We start from the raw sequence: 25,301 nt of genomic DNA on the forward strand, positions 1-25,301 counted from the left end.
AAGTTTAACAGTTGAAAACAAAGTGTTTTAGGTACATATATATTTGAAAATGATGTGAAATGATGTGAATGATTTTTTTTTTTTTCTCTAATCCAAGGCATTTGATTACTCATGGTAGAAAATTATAATCTGGATTCAAAACATTCATGTTGTACTTAAAAAGCATGGAGTTAGACTTATTATTTGCCTATATTGTAGTAACTTATAGATAAATATAAATGTAAACAATAATACATAATTGTGCAACTATTTAAATATACTTGTTACCTGTAATTTAGATGCAAGTAATGTTGGTAAGAATGTATTTCTATCATCTTAAACAGGTACTGTACCAAGAAGCTTAGCACCATGCCCTGCAGTAACTGCGGTCATGCGAAATCCCATCTATACTGCATGGAGCCACAGAGTACACACCAACAATTGCCCATCTGTTGCCAGCCAAATATGCCATCAACATCTGCATCCCAGGTGTTTTGAACTTATATCATCTTAAGTTTTTGTTCATGTTAGGATGAAATTGCTTCAAGTAGCTGGTTTGTTCAGTGTGGAGTGAAACAGTCTTGTACTGTTAGACTCGAACTTCTCAATACCATGATTCACCAGCTGTTTTCATGTCTTTCAAAAACTGATCATTTGTCTTTCCCTCCTCTTCTGCTGACTAAATGCTGAAGAAATTACTTTTTTAATCTACTACTTTGTAACTTTTTTTTTTTTTTTTTTTTAAAAAGTCTTTCTGAATAAAATATTTGAAGTCTCTCCATCTTTTCTAAAGCACTTGAGACTCTCTTTCCTCTGAGGGCAATTACGAAGTGAGAAGGAGGGAAGAATTCATTTTACTCGGGATAAGGATAATCAGAATTGTCCGTTTGCCAGTTTACTGTTCGCTGAGATACTTTGCCTGGTTCTGACTGTTGCCATCTTCTCTGCTTTGATGTAGTGCCCAGCATCAAGGTCGCTTGAGCTTGGACCTGAGTCATAAACACACCAATGAATACTCTGAAAATCCACGTACAAGAGCATCTCATGGCTCAAATTCATTGCCATCCAGTGCAAGACTTGGTAACTTTTCTGATTTATTTCATGTGTGACTCTTGTATACGGGAGAATAATAATAAATGGAAAGTTCCTTATTTTTGTGATTTGTGGAATTGTCTAAGTTTGCATAGCCTAGAAGGTTTTGTGTGTTTTTTTGCTTCATTTTTCTAAATTTATGTCCAGTGTTGTTCCCTGGAAGTAACCTTGTTTAATTTGCTCTCAATAGTCTCTTTAAAGTATTATTTGTGAGTGATGCAAAATTCGATGCTTATTACTATTTGGAAGTATCCTCATAATTTGGCTGGATATTCCATCTTTATTTTTGAGATTAACAGAGGTGGAGATGAGAAAAGGAAAGAGCATGCAGAACAAAAAATAATGACCTGCTGTAAATCATCTTCTTGGAAATAAGTTACTGTTATGTTTACTTGATAGACATTTAAGACATTTATGTGTGTCTTAATACTACCAAAGGAAATGTATGCTTTGTTTAGACATTTTACCATTGTACAAATTCTTTCACTTTAAATTATGTACTACTTTTTTTTATGCATGCATGTGTTCCTGAGTTCCATCAGTCATTTCAATTGTGTTTGAATAGAGCACAGCAGCTTTGTAGCTACAATAGCAACAAAAAGTCACAGCAGTTTGGAAACAGTGCCAGGGAATAATGTCTTCATCCTAGTAGAATATAATAAAAATGTTTTAAATACCTTTTGTCAAGTCCCATGGATTCTTAATAACCTCAACTGTTTCTTTCTTAGGCTTCAGGTAAATTTCAGTTATCCAAAATATTTAAAATATTTTTCAATGAAGAATGAACTGTACGTATGCACTGTATAACTGCACAGTGCACCATGTAGCTATTTACCAGAAGTATATTAGATGCAGTGTACACTAGAATAATCATTAATGCTTCTGCAGAAATTCAGTCCTTTTTTTTTTTTTTTGCTTTTCCAATAAAAAGTAGAGTATAAACATACATTTTTTTTCATGTTATTCCTTTAAAATTTGGCAAGTTATAATTTTGTTGTTTTAAAAATAGGTTCTTCAAGTAATTTGCAATACAGAACAGAAAGGATTAAGATCCCTTTAACGCCAAGATATCCAAGGTCCGTCATGGGCTCTGACAGAGGTAATTTTATTTGCAGTATCTTCACTGTTTCCAGCTCAAAGCTTTGTCAGTTACTGAATGAAGCTGCTCAAAAATCTAAACACATTTTGCCACAAGGTAAATTAAAAAAAATGTTTCTAACGAAAGGCAGCTCCTCTCAGTTGATTCCAGGACATACGTGCTGGGGAAAATTAAACAAAGAAGTAACTATTGAGATGTGTTTTATGGTTGCGGTTTTATTCTGGAGTGAGGTCTTAAGTGTTTTGACATAGAAATTACCTGCATTATTTTTAAAATTATTTGTGTTATTTTGCATACTATTGTATTACTGATTGGATGTTAAGATATCTATTAGTGTAAATGGCAACTGTTAGTTGCCATTATTATTCAAGTATTTTATAGCCCTAATGGATTGGCTGCAGTTGCTTCTATAACTGAGCAAATATAATTCTTACAAATGGTGTTTTTTTTTATTTTGTAATTAGCAATTCGAGATTTGTTTTTGTAGCTTTTTCAGAGGAAACAAAATACTGAATGTTTGTTCCATTTCTGTACCAACTCTCTATGGTAAGAATGGCAATATGTGTATGCATGTTTATAGAGTACATATTTATTATATAGACACTAAGCACAGTGCATTTACAAAGTCTGAGTTTGGTTACCAAAGGTAGAAAGCAGGTTTCTTAGCTCTACCAGATTGCTAGCAAATATTTGATCAGTTACATAGAGTATCGTTCCATATATCTCTGTAGATCTCTGAATTATGACAAATGCAGGACACTAAAACCTAACCTGATTTTATGTTTTTGTTTTGATTTGATTTTATAGGCTCGTTGTCACACTCTGAATGTAGCAGTCCCAGCTTGATTACTCCTCCACAGTCACCTCTTAACTTGGAAACATCTTCCTTTGCCAGCAGCCAATCTCAGAACTCCCTTTCTACTTTACCTAGAATTTCCATTAGCCCAGTATCTGCTGGAGAGCGTAGAAAAGATAGGTAAGGTCCCCACATTATTTTCTTTTTATAGTAATGTGTCGAACAAGATATTGTGTATTTATTGCCCTAGAAGGAATATGAACAGTTGATATAAATGACAAATATGACAACTGCCTTAGTGTTGTACAATATGTGCTCTAACCGCTGTGCCTTGATTCAGTTCAGCCAGATAAATAAAAATGAGGTGGTAACTGTAAGAATATATCCATATGTACATAATCTATTTTATACCATAACTGTAATCCCCTTCGCTATACCGGGACCACTACTAGCAATAGTATGAAGTCCATGCATAGCTGCTTTCACAGTTTGAACCTATATTATCATTTTCTTAAGATTATGAAATTTGTTTAAAACCATGACAGTTAATGACTTTTAATCTCATCATGAATACATTCAAGATTTGTTTATGATATGAGTCTTGGGCATCACTATCTGGCTAGACTGAATATATGAAACAGTTTGTATGAACTCAAAGCATTGGACAATAAGACACAAATCTGATGCAGGCTTTTATTTACACTGAGACAACTTAATGTCCTCTAGGCAGTGTAAATTTATAATGTGCTAGAATAGATTACATTTATGTGGATTTCAGGACTCTTTTGTATTGCCTAACTTGTGTAAAAGGACTGACTATAAGAATGTGAATAAAGCAATAAGGATATTCTGTATTTAAGTTTGCTGGTAGTAATAAAAAGCTATTTATAAAATGTTACATTAAATGTTTTTTGTGTAGTTTAAAGAATCTGTATCTAAGTTATTGCAGTGATGCTATATACTGCGTACATAGTATGACTTTGAAAGAAAATGGAAGAGGTCTTCATTCTTTTTCATTCTGGGTTTTCATTCTTTTATACTTTTTCACTTTTGTACTATGTTTTCTTATATGAATGTTCTACTTGTCAATTGCACATTCACAATTTATTATCTTTTTCACATGACTAATGATTATTTATAGTGTTCAGTGGCAAAAGCTAGATTGTTTTTTTTATACCCTTATAATGCTCTGTCAGTATGAAATGCACATTCTTATCTATGGGAATTAACAATTTTTATTAATATTGATCTGAAGATCAAAGTACAGTCAGACTCCAACCCTTTTATTCTTGGTGTACTATCTATAAGTCTGGATGACTCCCTCAGTAAAAAAATGAATACTATTTTGTTCAGGAAAAAAAACACACACCAGAAATACAAAAACTGTTATTAAAAATAGGTACATCTGAATTAAATGTATCCTAAACAAATGTGTGATGATGCCTAGATAGCATCTTTTAATGGTTGTTTTTTCTGTCACCTGTCCTCCCCACAAAATGTATGCAGTTTGCTTGGCCTTTCCCCATATCGTACAATACAGATTTTTAAAAAAGTTTCTGTTCTGTTGGGGTTTTTTTGTTTGTTTGTTTTAAGAAAGCCAGTGTAAATGAAATGTAAAGAAATGTGATTAATTACAACTTTTTTCTAAGCAGTATTTAGTGATTCTGGCAGGCAGTCTGAATACTGTACGAGAGTGCTTCATTTGTTTTTAAAAACACTGCTTACCAAGTAAGATACCTTTTAAATGCTACCAATCCCTTTTACTTTATTCTTGTTTTCCTACTATATGCATTACTAGTTACCTTTCACTTTGTATGTACTAAAATCTTAAGATACAGTCCTGTGCAAAGTGTGTGGGTATGATTCTTACTCACTCCAATCCAAATGGAAAATGCATGTGGTACACGGAAACATAAGGTAACAGAAATATAGTTCTGGTATTCAATCAACTATTAGGCCTTGACAAATTTTATTTTGACCCATTAGTATGTAATAATCACATTGTGATATTAAGTAAAAGGCTTCACATTACACCATGACTTACATATTCATAATAAGTTTTAAAAGTAGTTTATATGTGCCAGTTTTCTGGGAGTTAACATGATTCAAATAAGTTAAACTATATGTATTTAAAAAAATGAAAAAAGAGCAGAGAGGCAGCTTTGGTTCTAGTTTGCTCATAGTAAGAAATTTTTGGTATATAACACTGACAATATCAGTGATTTTGGTCCTGTGTGTTTTATAGCACACAGAATAACTCAAAACTGCTATATCTATGTACACTGATAGGCAAGCTCCAAGGGTAGGTATTACCACTAATAGTGATGTTGATGTGATAAGATTATGTCTCAAAGTTGCGTTCTTTTTTGACAGTTTTTCTTCTGTATCATAATAAGCTGACTAGTTGTTATGCCCTTGCTGCAGAAGACTACCAGATGCCTACCTTCAAAGACTGAAACATTAAGCATAGTTTATGAATTTATGTCCTCTTCCCTCCCCTTACATGTTCCCCAAATCCTGCTCTTTCCAAAAGCATCCTTCATTTGCTACATAAATTAGTAGCAGTTAACTTCCTTTAACTCATATGATATCTGAACAGCAGCATTTAATTGGAACAGTCTGCACAGCATAGGGAATATATATTTGATATAATCAAGTGTTAGGAAAGAAGGCCCTCCTATTAATGCTTATCAAAAGTGGTATAATGCTATTAAAATTATGTACTAGAAGGACTGCCACGACCTGCAGTTACTGTGAGTGGGACCTAAATATACCACTGTTCCAAGCAGCTCCCTTTTGAACACCTGCAGAATAGTCTCTGTTGAGTTCATCATAGCATGAACCAGAGCATTTTAGGATGCTCCTCCTTGTTTATATACACTGTGGAGGGACTAGCCCTGTTTGTACAGGTGGATACATCCCAAGTATGGGGGGAGGAAAGGGTTACATACCAGAGTTTTCTTTCAAAAGATCCATTCTCTTGTTATACTTACTGGTGTTGTATTACTGTGTGTCTAAGTGTTCTTTTCTTCTCAAATCTTCTCCATCTTTCAGATATCTGTTCCGTAATAGGTCTTTTCTGAGAATCCCTGTGGCTCCTAGGCCTAGGTTCTCATCACTAAGGAGTTTGAGGTTGGCCTGATATAAGGTTGTCCTTCGCAAGCAGTATTGCGCACTTTGTGCTATTTTACGTTTGGATAATTGCCCTGAGGAGAATTTGCATGGTAATTGTAATGATACCATGCAAACTGCTGTCTTAATGGCTTGAGTTTGCAACTGCTTAATTTTCATTACTAATTTATGTTTCCCTGCATACAAATATGAAATCTGATACTGTGCATTGTTTTTCTTTAATTTATTGTTTCATCATTTATGATATTTATTTTCATGGCCAGTAAAGACTCCCAGCATTTGTAATAGTCACATACCTTTCTGGAATATGGTTTGTAAATTACATATTATATACTGTAGCTAAATTACTTTTATATAATATGGATCTCAAAGTTTATTTCCTATCAACTTCCCCACCATATAATTCATATTTACCATAACGCTTTATAGCAGTTGTGTAATTGGTATACATTTAATTCTGCCACTGTACATTGCATGGTGTTAATGGAATGCATTTACAGCAGTTGACAGTATTTTTTTTTAAAGTAACTATTTTTTTATTGCAACTTAGACAACCATAAAGTGTTTCATATAAATCTGACTTTATTATGGTTTTAAGCGTGATTTTGTCCAAATCAGTTTTAACCTTCTCCTCTAAAAGGCCCTACATGGAAGAGCCACGTCATGTTAAAGTGCAGAAGGGTTCTGAGCCACTAGGAATTTCCATTGTGAGCGGAGAAAATGGTGGAATATTTGTCTCTAAAGTAACAGGTGGGAGCATTGCACATCAAGCTGGACTTGAGTACGGTGATCAGTTACTAGAGGTAATTGTTTGCTTACTATTATTACGACTTTTAATCTGTTCATGTGAGTCCAGAAATAACTACCTTTTTCAAAAGAATACCTCATGAAAGCTTGTGTGTTGTGAGAAATAGCAGAGTTATTCTATATTGTGATAGTCCAGTAAGCATGAATGTTAGTGGCTGTTTGTAAACTAACAGTTTAGGTACTTAATCAAAACAGTCCCATTCTCCAGGATGAATAAATACACAGTTAACTTGTAGATTTTTGTGCTGCTATTTTTTGGCTATATCCATACCTGGCATTGCTGGTATAAAAAATACTCAGTTAGATGAGCTGCATTAATATTCTGGCCCAAAGCACTAAATAAATATATGAAAGACAATTTTATAATGTGCAGAGTTGCTTTGTGAATGCAGTTGTGCATGTTTTTGTTGAAGCACAGTGTGTGAATGACTAAAAATGGACCTGAATGGATTATGGATACAAATTTATTTTTAACTCTTTATTTTTTTTCTGATCAATAATCTGAACCAACTTGCATGTAATCAGTTATAGCAAATCATAAGGTTATACAGAATAGTTACATCTTTCATTAGTAGAAGGATTTTAAACTCATGTTTGGGATACCAAATTATAAAGTTAGCAATTCCTTGCAAGGAGTTCAGACTTAAGAATCATTGCAGCACATCTATGATCCTATTTACTCCCATTGAAATAAGTCAGCATTTAAATGTTGAACTGATTAGGAGACTGAAAGAATGATTTTGCTAGTTTCCATTTGAAAATTTGACGTCATCTTGTTTGTTTGTTCTGTAGTTTAATGGAATAAATTTGAGAAATGCTACAGAGCAACAGGCTCGATTAATCATTGGACAACAGTGTGACACCATTACTATATTGGCTCAGTATAACCCACACATGTATCAGCTTGGCAATCATTCACGATCAAGGTAAGGATGGCTAGTCTTCAAAATAACACCTGCATGTTCTTTTTTACTTCAGTATAATTAATTAAACTGAAAAATGATTTCTTACGATTAGGAGATTGTGATACTTCAAAGCATTTTTTTTTTTAATAGTTGAGAAGTTTGGAAAGTTTCCCAAAATTAGATAGACAAAGTATATGGGTTAGTGAAATTATCCCATTTTGATACATGATCACATCTCAAGATTGAGCTTTTTTTTTTTCCCTAAGACTTAAGGATAACGTAAGTTATTTGACATATTAAAAACTTTGTTTGCATCAAAAATATTTGACATTGGTGAAACATTAGCCACTAGCCTTACATTCTTTTATTCCCATTAGCTCTCGCCTAGAACCTGTGAGTAATCATTCCACCCCTCAAGGCAGTGGAGCTGCAACTCCTGACAATCATTCCATAATCGATACTGTGAGTGAACAGGATGAAGGAACAATGACACCCCCGTCCAAACAAACCACACCAACCACAAGTCCCCGAAATTCCTTAAGGTACAGAAGAATTTTTGCCTTAATGAAGAAAATATTGTCGAATAGATGTAAAAAGTATTTTTGTACACAATGTGACCAGGTTGAAATAAGGTAGCACGCAAACTAGCTGGACTCAAGGTAAAACTGCATGATTTCAGTCTGTATTTGAAAGATCAAGTTTGCAAGGAGTGAAGGAACTGTAAGATTAGACTGGTTTAGTTAAAAGGATCTGTAAGTAACACGAAGTTTGTCTCATATGACTATATCTGTAGGTAATGTATTTTAAATTATAATTTATGTAAGTATGCATAGGTTGGTTTGAGGGTAATGCCACGTATTTATTTCAGTGGAGGCTACAACAAATACAAAGAGCACAATAGCATTGTTGAGTGGAGCAAATTGTCTACTACATAACTCTCTTTTTCAACACAGTCACCAGCATTAGCTCTGCATTTTCACCAGTGACAAACAAGAGCCCGCATGCCAGGCTTGTAAAACACTGCTGCTGTCTGGAACATTGACTTGTCTTTCACGTCACTGTCACCATTGCTGAGACACATGACTCAGCACCTCACTGTGCTCACATCCCCTGTTTCATCTCCATAAATGTTCTCTATGCATCAGAGAATGTCAATAGGTGATTTTTTTTATTTTTTTTTCTGCGTGGAGGAATTCAACTCCTCACCTTTGCTTCAATTGCGTTTCCATGTCAGATGCCATTTTGTCAGACTGCTCCTCTGCTGCCATCTGTTGAACAACAACAGAATGTAACAGAATATTGTGAGAAGGTTCAACCTCTACTACCATACCACCAACATCTGTCTCTATTGTTGTGGAACAATAAGTAGGAGGCATTACCGTCAGAGTAGCCATCATATATTGTTCAGGTGGCTAGTTGATTGTACACTCTTCATGCAAGTTTTTTAATTGAACTATATGTGTTATTTCTTCCTATCAAAAGGGGCCCTGTGGACACAAACAAAAGAACCCCTGAACCAAGAACTGTTGTTATTAAAAAATCCCAAGTGGATCTTGGGATCCAGATATGTGGTGGAAATCTGTATGGAATATTTGTATCAGATGTAGATGATGATAGTCCAGCTAAAGGACCCGATGGGCTAGTTTTGGGTGATATGATACTTGAGGTAAGTTAAGAAAATTTTACTGTATGCAGACAAAATGTCTAGGATGGTACATAGAGGCAGTTGTACAAAGAATCTTGCTGTCTTGCAATGGGAGATGTTTTGTGAGCTTGATATGAAAACTGTTAAGAATTATGCATAACCTTTATTCTGACTGCAGCATGTGAAGATCTGATGATACAGACCTAGGGAACTATCACCGAGAGCATAGATTGTGTTTGAAGGACTTATGTATTCTACTTGGAATTATAAACAGCTGTTCTCATCTAAATGGAAAACCTTGAATGCAATTGCTGTATGTATAACAAAGGCAGGAATATGGAACATACTATGAAACAGAAGAATATTGAACTTAATGAAATTCTAATCAGACTTTGGTGAGGTCATGAAATGTCTTTGACTCTACTGTCTTTATTTGACACAAGACTATTTCTCTACTTGACAGGACTGTTAAGATGCTGTGGTTTTGGTTTTTTTAATGAGCTTTTCAGATACAGGTGAACATTAATACTCTGAGTGTTGAGATTCTCTGATTGGGCCTCTGGTATCCAGCTGTAGATCTTGCTTTGAAATTGTGTTTCTGACTTTCCTCAGGCAACCTTTTTCCCTTAAAAAATATTAGATTATTTCCTGTTTGGATTCTGGAGTTCTCAACTTATGCTTCCGTACTACTTAAAAGAAGCATGAACTGTCTCTCATGGTGTATGCCACCTGCATTCGGTTCGTGTTTTGCTTTCTATCAAAACTCCTGATAGACATTCTAAGGTACTAACTACTGCGGTTAAGTGGCAAGATTTGCTTCTATGTAGATTGTTCCTTTACAAAAAACAGACTCATTTTATGTGTTTTTCATGCTCACTTAATTCTGTTGTCTGTTAAGATTTGTATTACGCTTAAGGGTTTTGTGTTTCTGCAGTATGGATCCATTGATATGCGAACTAAAACAGCTGAGGAAGCTTACCTCGAAATGTTGAAACCTGGAGAAAATATCAAAATAAAAACTCAGTATAGAATTGAAGAATTTAATAGGATAAAAGAGCTTCCTGGAGATGGATTCTTTATCAGGTATTTGAGCATGACTGGTAATGACAAAGTAAACTGATTAAGATAACTACTGATGATCACAAAAGAGATTGTACATCTATTTTGCTGCATTTTAAAAATTCAAAATTACGAATATATCCCAGAGATGAGTTAAAGAGCACATTTATGTCTTTGTTTCCAGAGCACTTTATGACCGTGTGGCAGAGGTGGAACAGGACCTAAGCTTTAAGAAGGATGATATTTTGTATGTTGATGATACTTTACCACAAGGAAACTTTGGTTGCTGGATGGCTTGGCAGCTAGATGAAAATGCTCAGAAGCTGGAAAGAGGACAGATTCCTAGTAAATACATGTGAGTGATAACTATCCAAGTTACTTACCTCAGTCTTTAAAATTGTCTGACTAATGATACATGATGTACCTGTTTGCTTCTGTCAGTTTTAGGAGATATTGATTCTCAGACATCTTTTTATGGGTGGCATATTTAAATACATTTCTCTACCAACTCAGTTTTAATGCCACTGAGTAATAAATGAAAAATGGATAACACTCATAACCCAATGTTGTGATAGATAATTCAAGAGCAAGAAGTGAGAGTAACCACAGCAAAAATGTGCTCTAGCCCAATGGCGCAACGTTTATTCTTGTAAAGTACCAGTGTTTTTATTTTTCTATGAACAATGATGTTAGTGTAAGACTGCATCAACCACAACTGCATAATGCTTGGAACAGTTCAGGGACATGCAAGAATTAACATTTTTTAATTGTTACTGAAATCATACTAATTATGACTCAGTTACGTGTTTTGTTTTTTAGTTCCTCTGGTTTCCTTTATATTTTCTTTTAATAGTCTCTTCTCCATGTTGTAACTCTTCTACTATAGGATGGATCAGGAATTCTATAGGAGACACAGCATGTCTGAGACTAAAGATGAAAACAGCTCTTCCAAGACATTGTCAGCAGCAGCACGGAGGTCATTTTTCAGGAGAAAGCATAAACACAAACGAAGCGGTTCGAAAGATGGAAAGGATTTGCTGGCTCTTGATACAATCAGTACAGACTCAATCCCGTTCTTGGATGGCAAGTACCTTTGTTATACTCAAGAGGGTATCTTTTTGTTTTCAAATGTCTGCAGCAATACATTTAACAAATAACCTACCTTTCTGGATGGTATTCATATAAATGATAAATGTACACTTCTTGTAGGAGGAAAAAATAAAAAATCTGTATTAAATAGTAAGTCAGATTGTCAAATTTACCAAAAAAAATTGTTTTTTTGTAGTTTATTCCTAAAAATTGACACTATTGCTTCGTTTCCAGAGTGCTGGCTTTTGATGCATTGTTTCCATCTTTCTTTCCAAGTACTCAATTTCTGTCTGTGTTACTTAATCTAGACAGAAATCCTGGGTATACCCAAAAATCTTCAATTTGTTTATTGCTATACAAAAGTGGTGCTGATTACAACACTCCCTTCGATGAACCTAACAAATTAAGTGACTGGTGTGTCTTGTTCACAATTAATACAAACTAGGAATTATTCATTTTTAAAAACAGAGGGGAGGAGCAAAGGAAGGAAGTGTGAGGTTCAGTTATTTTTATTTTTTTTTTTAAAAAAAGTCTGTCTTAAGCTGTCAGGTTGGGAAAACTGCAGTAATTGATACAGTGAGCATTTTTGTATTTCTCAAGGCCCTTCTCTCCTGGAAAGCATATGTGAAGTTGCTTTCACAATTAGGATTACCACATTATCTGAAGAATGTCAGGAGAATAATGTCTTCTTTTATAATTAAGTCTTTTGTATGTGTAGATTCTGCAAGTCTGGCATATCAGCGTGTACAGAAAGTGGACTGTACCTCTCCTAGACCCGTGCTTATTCTAGGACCATTACTTGATGCTGTGAAAGACATGTTGGTCAAAGAATCCCCAGGAAAATTTTGCAGATGTCCTCTTGGTAAGTATGGGAATATCACTAATTTCTTTTGCCTTAAAAGGTAACATCTATATGTGAATTAAATGGTAGCACAAAGGCAGAAGAAAGCAAGAATCTTAATTTACAGGCTGTTCTGTTAGTCTTGTTCTGTGACTAAAAAATAGGAATGAGCAGTGACTCTCTTCTGATTCCATGTAACAGAGGTTATGAAAGCTTCCCAACAAGCCATCGAGAGAGGTGTAAAGGATTGCCTATTTATAGACTATAAACGGAGGAGTGGACATTTTGATGTGACAACTGTTGCTTCAATAAAGGAGATAACAGAAAAGGTGAGTCACTGTAGTTCTTGGTAAAACTTGTTTTATATAGTCACTAAGGAGCAGGGAAAGTGAAAATTTTGTCTTGACATTGTCCAACAAATTGTTTCCGAGGACAATGAATAAAATAAAATTAAGCAATTATGTGTAACTGCTTAAAGATACTTCCATGTTAGCCCATCTTTGTAGAAACCAGGAATGTCCATGATCTTTTGCAGTATAATTATACAAAGTTAGAAATAATTTTTTTCCTTTTAGAGTCTCCATTGGTTTCACCTCCCTATAAAATGACAGCTGAGTTGCTTGTTTTGTTTTGTTTTTTAAATAGTTCAGCTTAATGCAGTCATATATATAATGTGAACATAATGATCCCAGTGAGAGGTTAATTAACAGATGTTAATAAAAACATATTCATTGTTTATAGCTTTCTGTCAAACCATGCAGTCTTATTACTTCAACACTTATTTGTTTATGATTTCTGAAAGAGCAAATGGATGGGTATTTAAATTTAGGGAGAAAAAAAAAAGCATTACATTTATCTCAATCTGAGTTTTCATTTCATTAATTTTTCTTTTGGGTACAAATTGCTCAGTAGCTGCTAAATGTTAAACACTTAGTGAAACTGTTAGGTTGCTGTGATTTAAGTACAGGAAGAAATGGAGGATTTGTGGGTGTGCTTGTGCTTTTTAACCAAATGACTATTTTTCATTTACATTTAATCATAGGATTGTCATTGTCTGCTTGACATCGCTCCTCATGCCATTGAACGACTCCACAGTGTTCATATCTACCCTATTGTAATTTTTATTCGCTACAAAAATGCTAAACAAATCAAGTAAGTCTGAGGGATGTTCCGTGATGTTTATTTTAAATTAAATATGTTTCTGTCTTTGTTATTTCTTTCATCTTAGTAATCTTAAATGTATATCAAATGCAGAAGTTAATCCTCACAAAAGCCTTCTGTGAAGCACATAATCTTGACTTTATTTTGATTGCATGACAATTCAGTGAATCATTCAAAGAAATCAAACAACATATACCAAACTGTGTGTACTCAAGGAGGTATTCATATTCTCAGTCAAACCGCTGCAGTAAACTGTAAAATAGATATGGTTGTGATTCATGATAATATTGGGGATTAAATGAAGAGCTTCATCCTTCTCAGTGGGGCTAAGTGTGAGGATGCATTGTGTTTCCTCTTCTGCATTTTGGACAATTGATCCTTAACCTGGACTTTACCACCTTTGTTCTCTAGTAAAAACAGCAGTGGAAGTCACCCTTTTTCCTAGAGTGAGTGTACTGTGGTCTAGTCAAGCAGTGCTCCTTAAGTAATTGGGAATTTCTTTCTCCAATATAGCCAGTAACAGAATCTGGGAGTTTGAAGCCCCAGTCTTTCCCCTGATATTTTATTATATTTCTTTTGACATAAGTGAGAAAAGTGACGTAATCTCCCTACATAAATATTAAGAAGCAGTTTTGCTTTACTTCTGATGTCTTTGTTTTGAAAGCTGAAGACTAATATTCTTGATCTTTAGGTAAATGTGAGGACTGTTTAATAAAGAAGATAAGTATCATTGATTTCAAATATGAGCAAGACATGAAGTTTTGTGGTTTATTTCAGTATGATTGAGGATGATGTGGAATGATAAATGGAACTGTCATATCATGATATCTTGAGCATGTTTGAAAATGGAGTAGCAAGCATTGAAACTATTTTTTTTTTTTTTTTAAGTGGCAGGAAGCAAAGCTTTCTAACAGCTTTCAACTAAGATGAATTGGCACTTGCAAATGCCTTTTCTGGCCAGCAAAGTTCTTTCTGAAAAACCTTTTTTGGTTACAAATACTTCTATCAGCATTCTGTGTATGTTTGTATGGTTTTTTTCTCACTCTTCACCTCCAGATTACATAATTTCACATTCCCTCACAGGAATGAAGCTACCTGAGTTGTCATTAATTTTGTTTATAAAATAAAATTTTGCTTCATTTCTTACTTCTATAAGGAACAATGGTTATTTTGGGTCAGTATGTGTCTATATGACCTTACTAGTTGATTAAAAACTTTGCCTCCTATTAAGCAAAATCCTCTACTGGGAAACCAAAGCCTGATTCAAAGAAGAGTACTAGAAGTTTTTATCTAAATGAAGATTTTTTTTTTTGACAATTCTCCGTATGTTTTTTTTCTTATTTTATTGACAACAGTTTATGTAACACTGACCTCATCAATGCATCTTATAATAAGGTGACAGAAAAATAGACATAAATGAAATGTATATTATCTCACTTTCCGTTAGCACAGTGCTTGGTATTTTAGGCCCTTTAAATGAGCAGTACCATGGTCTGATTCTGTGTAGGGAGCACTAGTGTTCTTTCTCCTTCAGCTTGTACCCAATTTCTGAGATGTAGGGAAGACTCTTACAGCAAATAAAAATCTGTAGAACACAAATGATTCTCATGCCTATGTTGATACTGCTGAACCACAGTAGATGGCAGTCTGTTCACAGCATTATGGTTGTAAATTAATTGGTTTCTCACATTCGCCAAACTAAAGGCAATTATGTGTTTCAAGTCAAATTAAAAAAAAAATAAATCTTGCTTTTCTTTCTATCACTTTTTTCCTTTATTTCTTTTTTTACAGAGAGCAAAAAGACCCGATCTTCCTGAGGGACAAAGTCACACAAAAACATTCCAAAGAACAGTTTGAGACAGCTCAAAAAATAGAACAAGAGTATAGCAAGTACTTTACAGGTATTTAATCAACATTTCACTAGGAACACTGTGGCAACTTACTCACTTTACACTGTAATTTGAAATACCTTATTTGATTCAAAGGGTTCAGTTTTCTTGTTTGTTTTGGTTTTTTCATTCAACTTCCATATTTGGCAACCTCATGCTCTTGTGTTTCATTTTACAGGGAGAGAAAATCTTTAGATATAAGAACTGTCCTTTGCTTTTACATGTTTTGGTTATAGGAGATTACAGATTCTGTATTTGAAGGAGAATCTGAGAATGTTTTATTACAAGTCCAGACTACCAGAAGTACAGTGAAGATAATTTGATAATGTTGTTGGTTTTATTACACATAAGGACTAATTTTTTTTCTGTAGTTGTGTTAAAAGAAAAACAAACTAGGAACAAAAAGTGCATTTGAAGTAATTTGGAATAATTTAACTTCAGAGGCCTTTTTAACACTTCTATATTTAACTCAAATCTTGGACTGAAGCTAGTATTTTACAGGGAAATGCTGCTACATAGATTGCCTGTGCTTGTTTCAGAGTATATTTTCTTGTGGTTCTATATACATTCAAAAGAGTATCCATCTTAATGAGAATGGCAACAGAATTTTATAAGAAGAAAAGAAATAAAACAGCAGCCCCCAAATCAAACAGAACCCCATGTCACACCCTCAAAACAATGGGATTCTTACAGAAGTATTTTGAAATATACCTGCCAAGCATAGGGGAGTTGAAGGTGGGAGGATGCATTTAGTGTAGGCTAACATGGTGTATCCTGAGAGAAGCTGCACATACTCAACAATCAGTTGCCTGATATATAATGGTTAGACTAATGTTAATCTGACTGATATCACACATTATCTTCTACTAATTAAGGCAATTCGTTGTACTGTAATCTCACTCTGATAGTGAAAGTAGACTCACTTAAACAAGGTGCTTCATGTGCCTTCTCAAATGGCTTGTGGGAGGGACCTCCCTCTGTTAGTGCCAAGTATATCAGGCTCCAGCTGTCATCAGCTTTTCCAGATGATGGTAGTCAGATAGGATTGCTGTTCAAACTGCACTGATGTATAAGCTTGTTGAAATCATAACTTGGTGTATAAGATAAGGTTGTAGTTAAAAATATTAGGTCTATTAGCTTCTTCATGAAGCTACATGGAATACTCTTCAACCTAAACTCTGACTAAAAAAAAGTGCTGCCTTTTTTTTTTTTTTAACTAATGAATCACTTGATCTGGCTTTGTTTCCTGTACCAGATTAAAAGCACAGTTTGTAACCAAAGTTGTTCCTAAGTGCCATTAATCACCTTTCATAGGCTTTGTTCTTTGCTGCATTCTGCAACCAAATTCATATGACATTGATACCTGCAGTGTATACTGCAGAGATAATTATTTTTTTTACACAAGATTAAATTCTGTCTTCTCAAAACAGGAAATTACACCTCAAGCTTTGTAGACTTTTATATGCTTCCAGCATTAGTTTTAGGCCAGACGTTTTACAAACATATTTCTCAAGTCATGAAGTTCCTAACTTTTTAAGTCTTTAGGGTTCCGCATGTTCCCCTCCTGTGTCAGTGTTGGCATTTTACTACTTATAACTATTATCTTTAGCAAGGGCAGAATGCAGGATGTTCTTTGTTTACCTCTTGAATCAGTCTTCAGGGAGTTGCTTGCTGTTGGTCTTGTGTTCTTTGAATATAATTGCTAACAAGAGATAGCAACCACAGATGTTTTATTTAGCTGTACTTTCTGTGAGCTGCCTCATAATTTGTTTCTAATATTTGCAAAAATTGCCTAGTTGCTACAGTTATAGTCTCTATGTATATTACCACATAAATTCAAAACTTGTAGCACCGCATGCTGAACAGAGAAGGGTTATTGTATAGTATGTTCTGACCATTTTTAGACTTAAAACTATCACCTGATGCCTCTGAAAATAGTACAGTTGTCTTAGTTGATTATAGCCATCAATTCTACTGCTTCCCTGGGCTATTTCAACAGCTAGCAGAAGAGACTGTGTACTGACATTTGACCTCCTTGCTCTGTTTATTCTTATCCCTGTTACAATCCTCATGCATCTGGAAAATATTGAATTGAGTAAATTAATTCTGATCTGTTGATAAACACCATAAAAATGGCCAAGACTGCTCTTTGTACTTAGTCATAACTGTTTGTTTCAGACTAATTCATTTATTTTTTTTTGGGTGGGGGGAAATCTCTTTCTGTAGGCATTGTCCAGGGAGGAGCCCTTTCAAGCATTTGCACTCAGATTATGACAACTGTCGATCAAGAACAAAACAAAGTCCTGTGGATCCCAGCTGGCCCACTGTAGATTTATTTTTGCTGTGAAACTGCTTTGCAGGTGTAAATAACCGACTAACTTTCTATTCAATGGACTCTGTCCATTTCTGTCTTTATAAAGATGTAAGTGATTTCTGTTTCATGAAGGGGAACGATAACACTGAAAACAAGAAGAACCAACGAGGCATTTGAGAAGGGTAGATCACTTCACTAAGCTTGTCTCTTCCGCTGTACGTGTACTACACATGACAGGTTGGCATGTGGGTACAACCTGTGTGGACTTGTCCATAAATAATGAATTTAGCAATGCTGCAAAACCCTGTAGAACAACAAGTTTACAAAAACCTTTTCAAAAGTATTCGGTTGTTGCTGTTTACTTGAATGTCTTTTTTTGTTGTTTTTGTTTTGTTTTGTAACTCTGTGTCCTTTCACAAAATGAGGTAACTCTCCAAAACAGAGTGAAATTCTGAATATGAGTGAATGGTTTATGCATGTGACTCTTACCTGCAGTTTTTACCATTTCTAAGCACATTGACTTGACAGCCAGATAATACAGGATTTTATCGGTACGTCTTGGGAGTAAGTTCAGAAGGAAGTACACTCCTTTACAGGGCAGACCACTGTTTGCATTATGTCAACACTTGTCTGTCAGAGATATTGTTTCTCTTCTTATGCATGAATCTGATATTTAAGTGTCATAATATAACTGAACAATCCAAACTTATTGTGTGTTGAGAAATAACAACTTTTGGTTGTTGGGCCTGGATAAATACAGGTGGGCAAGAGTCATAAGCTAGGCCTAGCATGCTGTGTTCTGTCACTTTCAGATACTGTAAATATGGAAAGCTTATGTTGGTGCAATTTTGCAGGGTAATTCTGAAGCTTTGTATTTCAGTGTGTAGCATTCACATAGGTGGTTTTTTATTTAAGAGCAGCCACAGGTTTAGGGCTTTGGTGAAAAGCCTTTAGAAAGGTACTGAATTGTTAATGTTTTCACTGTAAAAAGTAAGTGATCGTTTAGTTTTGATTGCAATACTTACTTATTGTACCAAACTCCATTGTATCAGTTCCCTTTTTGGTTTTTTTGCACTTCTGACTCTGTGTTCCTAACACAGGTTTTGTACCTGTCTCTTCTGTCTCTTGTGCCATGTTTTTTGGGTACTGTATTTTAATTGTTTTTAAAATATAATTTGAGTAGAACTGCTTTTCAGTCGTTGTTCCTAACATTTCATTATGTAGGGGTTTCTGGTTTTATACTGAAACCTACAGTTTTGTTCGTTTGCAGCTTAAGTAAAAAAGGGATTCTTCTTGCACAGGTCTTCAAAGTAAGATTTGGTCCTAAATTTAAATTCCATTTTGCAGATGCTATTTTATAGTTCAAAGTACTATATATAGTTACATACTATATAGAGAGAGTATTTTTGAACTGTAATACATACTATATATATATATACAGTATTATTTTATTTACTATTATACTATATTGTTGTAATACTGTGTGTATATATATAAATTAAATACAAGATGGTATGCATGTATTTGTCATGGTGAGGGACAGCAGTTATTTTTCATTTATTTCATTTTTGTTTCTTTGTTTTTTAAAGTTTGAGGTCAGAGTAGACTTCAGTGGTACAACTGAAACAGACAGGTACTGTTCTGACATGATTTTTCTGTACTAAAATAAAAATGTCACTTTGTATCAAAAAAAAAAAAGTTAAAGAAACTGATTACTAAATAAAGGTCAATTTCTATAACTTGACTTAGTTGAGTCTCAAAATACATTTTATTTTTTGCTTTAAGTTGTATATAAATTCAAGTGTCCATCTCGAGAGAAAAAAATTTTGGTTTTGAGTTTTTGCCAACCTTGTGCACTTAAATGCCAAAGACTTCAAAAAGCTGCTGTCACTTTTAAGACTGTATCCCTGAGAGTTCCTACTTGAAGTTCAGGTAAAATCTGAAAGGTAAAGCACTTAGTAGTTCAAAAGAATGTAGAATTCTGTGTCTCAGTCTTTATGCTTCAGATAGATCAACCTGTTCTGATAATTGAGTTATCTGAAAGTTTAAGAAGAGTTATTTTTTACATAATTTTTTCTGCAACAGTTTAGCATTCTCAATTGCTAAATGATCAACTTGAGCAGGACCCGAACTGGAGGATGGTCAGCCACCTGAATACCTACAAATGGCCTTCCATTTTGGGACAGGACATGTACCTTATCTACATTTCTTCAGGAAACAAAATAACAACACTCCCTCCAAAAAAAGATGTCCGCAAAACCACTGCAGCACCACCTTCAAATAGAGGACAAATTGAATGAGGATAGGCAGGTTTTGGCAGGTCAGTCAGTAAGAGCCACACCATGCATGCCTACTGATCACAAAGAAATAGAGATGAAGGCTTAGTTAAGCATGAGTAAGATTCCTTTATCTCTCACTGAGTTGCCTGACACACTATTTGATTTTATAATACTATATGATGGACCTAGATTTGATCATTGTTCAAAATAAGAACTTTATCCAGGTGTTTAAATAAGAATATAGCTCCACAACTGTTTTGACAATGCTTTAAAGGTAATGTAGTTAGGTGACAAAATCTGCAGTGTGTCTCCTTCTGCTTGTAACTTTATTTCCCACAGCTAAACTGTGGCATAAAATGGCTGAAGACACAGCATCTCGCCTATATGATCTGTTGTTAATATATCGACAGGTATTTATCTACTTGCTTACAAACCTTTGCATTGCAAGCTGTGATCAGAATAGTAGGGCAAGGGTTTGCTAGACACAGACTTCATCTGGCAGCTGCCAACCCTTCTACATCAGACATGGATCCTTTTTCAGTGTTTGATGAATTTGTTTTGTGATCCTTTTCAGCAGATGCCAGTCGTTGTGCTCGACAGTCTTGACCAGCTTTCCTAGATGCTTCTCAGAGGGATGTATTTGTGGCTGAAGAACAGTCTTCTAATCTTTTCCAGAATTATGTTTAAGGCTGCATGTAATCTCTTAAGATTTCACTTCCAGTTCACAATAGACATTTTCTTTTGAAACACACAGACACTTGGGAAATATGTGCACTGGTTTGGAAATGAAAGAAATTGCTGTGAAATATAGAAATATCCAGCAGGGTAGACTTGATGGTGGTGTTGAATGCGTAGTGAAGTTCCCAGGCCTGCAGCAGGAACGCAGCCATACAGAAATGGTGGTTGGTCTCTTCCAGGAAATTTTGTTATGTGTCAGTATAGAGTTTGGTTTTGTTTTTTTTTTAATCATTTGGTCACTTTTAAAGAGAGGCATTTTTATGTCTATTCTTTTCTGTTGGCCTTAGGTCTATGCCATTTTGCTTGGGAAATATCTCTGTGTTTTTCTCTAGTAAAAGGACATTTCTGATGAAGATTTGATAGCAAATGTTTAACTCTTCAAGTTACATTCTTTTCCTTTTAGTACTCAAACAGGCGCTTTTAGTAGCAGAACCTGAATCCACAACCAGGTGAATAGAGGATTCTCTCACATTGGTGTAAACATACTAGCTTAACCTGGGATTGTTCTGCACTGTTTTAGCAGTTCCTTACTAGCTTTCATAAGAGTGGCTGTTAATTTGTTAAATAACAAATTATTTTAGATTAGCTTAACCACTTGAAATTTAAATACCTTTTTTTTTTTTTTTTGGGGGGGGGGGGGGGGGGCACAATGTGCATAAAAAGTATATTGCAAATTAGAAAAACCTAAATCCTATTCTAAATACTGGAAGCTATTTTGTACCCCTTTCAGTACTGAAAATGTTTTGATTTTTTTTTTATATTTTCATTTCATATGGTAATAACATCAAGAAAGATACTTTTAAAGTTCTTTGATTTTAGTGGATCTCATTCATTTATGAGTTTGTGATTAATTTTGCTCAGCAGCACAATACACTTCTCAAAGGAGCAATAAGGTTTTTTTTGTGTTTTTTTTTTTTTCCTGTGTGTAAGGTGTGAAATTATTTAATGTGAACAATTTTTTATTTTTTATTTTTTTTTTAATGAAAGATTTCCCCAAAAAACGTAGAAGAGAAAGGGGCAAATCTCTGCATGTAGTTTTAAAAATCAAATCACCAATATATTTATACTTTGTAGCCTGGTCATTTCACGTTACTTTGAATTATCAGTCATTGCTACATTTTATTACCAGAACATTAAGTTCTGTGTGTGTTGACTCAGTTATTTTCTGTGCCCAGCATCTTGAAATAACATCAGTTGCTGTGAACACTCTCAGAGATACTGTGTCTTGATTTATGACTATTTCCTTCACTCACTCACTGTATAGAGGGAATCTCTAAGGACTAGAATACTACTGCCAGTAAGCAAATAAAAAACAACGAAACACAAACAAAAAGACCCCACTTCCTAAATGTCAGCACTGGCTTTTCATTATGTTTTGTCTCCCTCTTGACTTCCAAAAGATGTCTTAAAAGTTCTGAAAACAAATACAGTGATTTCTTAAGTTAATCAAGACGCGTACTGCATTTTTAACAGCAGCAACAACAAAACAAAACAAAACAAAACAAAAAAAACACCAAACAAACAAACCAAACATGAATTCACTAAGATCAAAACCAAGTTGTTCAGTGCTGAACACTTTAAAATATCTCTCTGATATTATAATTTATATCTCTGATAATACTTCACTCTGATACACAATGGCTTTTTTTCTTTTGAAGTCTTTTCAGTGCAAATGTGAGTGACATTTCTTATGTAATTTTCCCCATGCTCTTGCTCTGAAGGCAGGGAATGGATAGCTTTCTTGAAACAGTGACTTTGCTCTGCAGAGAAAGTTACCCATTTCCCAGAACTTTTGCTTCTTGTTTTGCTGTGGAGTCATCTTATCTCCTTAGTAATAATGCTGACAGAAATCATCATAACTTAATTAGCCAGGTTTGTCTGCAAGTGGTAAAATTACTTTCCTCAGATCATCTCATTGGTTAACCCAGTTTAAGACAGTATAGTCAGCCTGTGACAAACCTCAGTGTTTCAGTTAGAAGTTTGCCTGATGTTTAGGTAGTACAAGCAATAACAGACTGAAAATCTCTTGTTTCATTCTAATAAGGGCAAAGGCTCTAAGTATGATTTTAATCTTGTGGTTCTTTGATGACTGTTACTTTCAAAATGTTGAGAGGATGGTGTCAGTGGAATTGGTGGTGTTAAATTACAGGCTCACATGTAAGAAAAAAGCTTATGTTCTACTTTGAAGATATGATTTGAAAGCTGTCAGTTGCTTACATTGTTTTAGTAACAGGTAGATTTGTGATGCAAACGTAGGTAGTGCAATTTCTGAAAAACTCAAATACATGGTACAGAACTTCAGAATGGTGATATATGCTGCAAATCATCAGCAACCCTTAAGGTTGGTCCCATAGTTACAAATGTGTATTGTTTGTATCTGAGGTTGGCTGAACTGTGTGACCCTGCACAGCTTCTGGCTACAAATGTGAATTGAATACCCCAGCTTTTATTTCCTGTCTTATGCTGCAGTAAAAAATGTGTCTTTAATAGCTGCAATTATGCTGTGATCTTTTGAGACCTGCTGTGACTGATTCACTTTTCAATTATTTAGAATTCATTTTTCAGGGTGGTACTTTGTAGTTTGGGCTAGAGTGAGTACTGTACAGCTAGAGAATAACTCAAATGAAGCTGTAAGATCTATTTCTCCCCTCTGCCCCCACCTAACATAGCAGTTTCCCGTAGAGCCACAGAATTTGGACTTCAGGAAACACTTGAATTTGGAAGCATGGATTGCTCTGGCTTCAATCCACAGTTGTACTCCTCCATTTGATATTTCCTAATGCTTAAGTTTTTGCATGAGCTAACCCTTGCAAGATGATTTGAGTCCTGGCCTCAGTGTGCTTGGATGACTTATAGGACACAGCAGCAGTTCTGTGGCTTCCAGGGCTTCATGCTGTACCTTGGCTGTCTAAGCCCTTCTTGAGTCCACTTGGTACTTTAGAAGAGTGTGCAAATATTTTTTGTTCTAGGGGAAAACTTGGCACTTTGACTAGTTTTCCTCTTCCCAGGAGAGCACTGAGTAGAGCAGAATGCTGCTAAAATGAGATTTCTGACTAGTAATTACAGCTGAATTTATAATTTCTGTTATTTCTTCACTTCTGCTTGCTTATGTAGACAGACAGCTTTGGCAAGTGCTCCTTGAAATTTTTCTCGGAATAGGAATGAACTTCTGGTTTATTGGAGAACACTGGTATGGGTAAATCAAAAAACAGACTCTTCTTTTATGATTGGATGTGTATTCACTTTCCCTTTGCTTTAGTTTCACTGCTGATGGTATGTGTCTCCATGCAGCACAGTCCTTCCATTTGCATCGTTTCCTTGTTTCATGCCTAACTTCTAATAGTGCTCCCTTGCTTGCTTATTTAAACTCGAAGATTTTTTTTCCACTGCTGATGTAATATAATCTCTCTCTTCCTCACCCTGTTATCTAATGCTGTAGTATCTGAGAACATTATGTAAAGTCAGTTTGTTTCATAAAGCATGCTCTGCGGTTGTGTATTAATTACTGATTATGCTCACTGTTCATGATCTGATTCACTTCAGTATTCAGCAGCCTGCAATTTTGGATAATGCTTTAGCAAGGCTTCCAAGTCAGAAAACGATGCCTTCCCATGTTTCCAGCAGTGTCAGCACTACATTCGTAAGATAAACGACTTGGTAAGCAACAGAAGACAACTTGAGAAAGTCCATGCACCTGCTTTAGGATTTTGTCACCTCTGGTGGCTTATAGAGGCTGCAAGTCTTGAATTAATTTGTACTTCCCTCTATACTGTTCTTGTTCTGTAGTAGCACAGTGCTATTAAGGTATGCAGAAGTATAGCTAAAATGACTTGCTACAAATTAGAGATTCACAAATGGTGCTTGACCTTCAGGAGAAATAAACTGTTGTTATTCTAGTTTTAACCTTTTTCATATAACTTAAGTTGCTACTGAAGTTAAAAGAGGTTGGTTTATAAGAAGAGGTTTGAAATGTTAGAATTCACTAAAATTCCACACATCTTGTTTCTTTCCCTACCTGCTCTTGCACTAAAGCCCAATTTTTATTGTGATCCCTCTGTATGATAATGCTTTTGAAGATTTAGTCAGTAGTACCCAATTGGATGGAAAGAAAGTTTAGCAAACCATTCCTGGACGTTAAAAGTTGGGGACTCTTAAGATCCTTCTTAGTTCTCTTACCTGCAGTGAGATCCACTCCAAAACAAATGTCCCCTTTTGAGCAATTAAACCAGAATATGAAAAGCATTTTCTTTCTTCCTTTCAGTAGTTTGATAGTGAGACTTTCAAACTCCCTTAGCTTTAGAAATCTGTTGTCCAAACTAAATGCATCAGTGGCACCTCAGTACTTATTTGTCCTTGTTGTAGTTTAATTTCTCAGCCTCAGAGTGATGCTGAGAACTTTCAGCTTTTGTTTATTAAGCTAATCAAGCTTACACTGAAGTATCTTGCAGGTTCTTCATTCCTGCTGCTCTTCACTTC

At 35.0% G+C, this 25,301-nt stretch overlaps 1 protein-coding gene across 2 annotated transcripts in view; it reads left to right on the plus strand.

Annotated features, from left to right (window-relative positions):
- The window catches only part of DLG5 (discs large MAGUK scaffold protein 5), a 93,989-nt gene extending 74,437 nt beyond the window's left edge, over positions 1-19,552 (plus strand). Inside the window, exons 18-34 of one of the 2 annotated variants that reach the window (XM_072340220.1) lie at positions 324-468; positions 938-1,059; positions 2,081-2,170; positions 2,978-3,146; positions 6,021-6,098; positions 6,739-6,901; positions 7,698-7,831; positions 8,188-8,352; positions 9,293-9,476; positions 10,390-10,538; positions 10,699-10,869; positions 11,401-11,597; positions 12,322-12,465; positions 12,646-12,773; positions 13,487-13,596; positions 15,397-15,506; positions 17,721-19,552. In XM_072340220.1, the coding sequence (XP_072196321.1) occupies positions 324-468; positions 938-1,059; positions 2,081-2,170; positions 2,978-3,146; positions 6,021-6,098; positions 6,739-6,901; positions 7,698-7,831; positions 8,188-8,352; positions 9,293-9,476; positions 10,390-10,538; positions 10,699-10,869; positions 11,401-11,597; positions 12,322-12,465; positions 12,646-12,773; positions 13,487-13,596; positions 15,397-15,506; positions 17,721-17,824 (2,363 nt within the window). In that variant the 3' untranslated portion in view covers positions 17,825-19,552. The remainder of the gene's footprint in view (positions 1-323; positions 469-937; positions 1,060-2,080; positions 2,171-2,977; positions 3,147-6,020; positions 6,099-6,738; positions 6,902-7,697; positions 7,832-8,187; positions 8,353-9,292; positions 9,477-10,389; positions 10,539-10,698; positions 10,870-11,400; positions 11,598-12,321; positions 12,466-12,645; positions 12,774-13,486; positions 13,597-15,396; positions 15,507-17,720) is intronic. The other variant, XM_072340221.1, reaches the window with a different exon arrangement.
- Positions 19,553-25,301: the final 5,749 nt, after the last annotated feature.

The sequence above is a fragment of the Excalfactoria chinensis genome, chromosome 6 (assembly GCF_039878825.1).
Source record: "Excalfactoria chinensis isolate bCotChi1 chromosome 6, bCotChi1.hap2, whole genome shotgun sequence".
In the NCBI taxonomy this organism is placed as follows: domain Eukaryota; kingdom Metazoa; phylum Chordata; class Aves; order Galliformes; family Phasianidae; genus Excalfactoria; species Excalfactoria chinensis.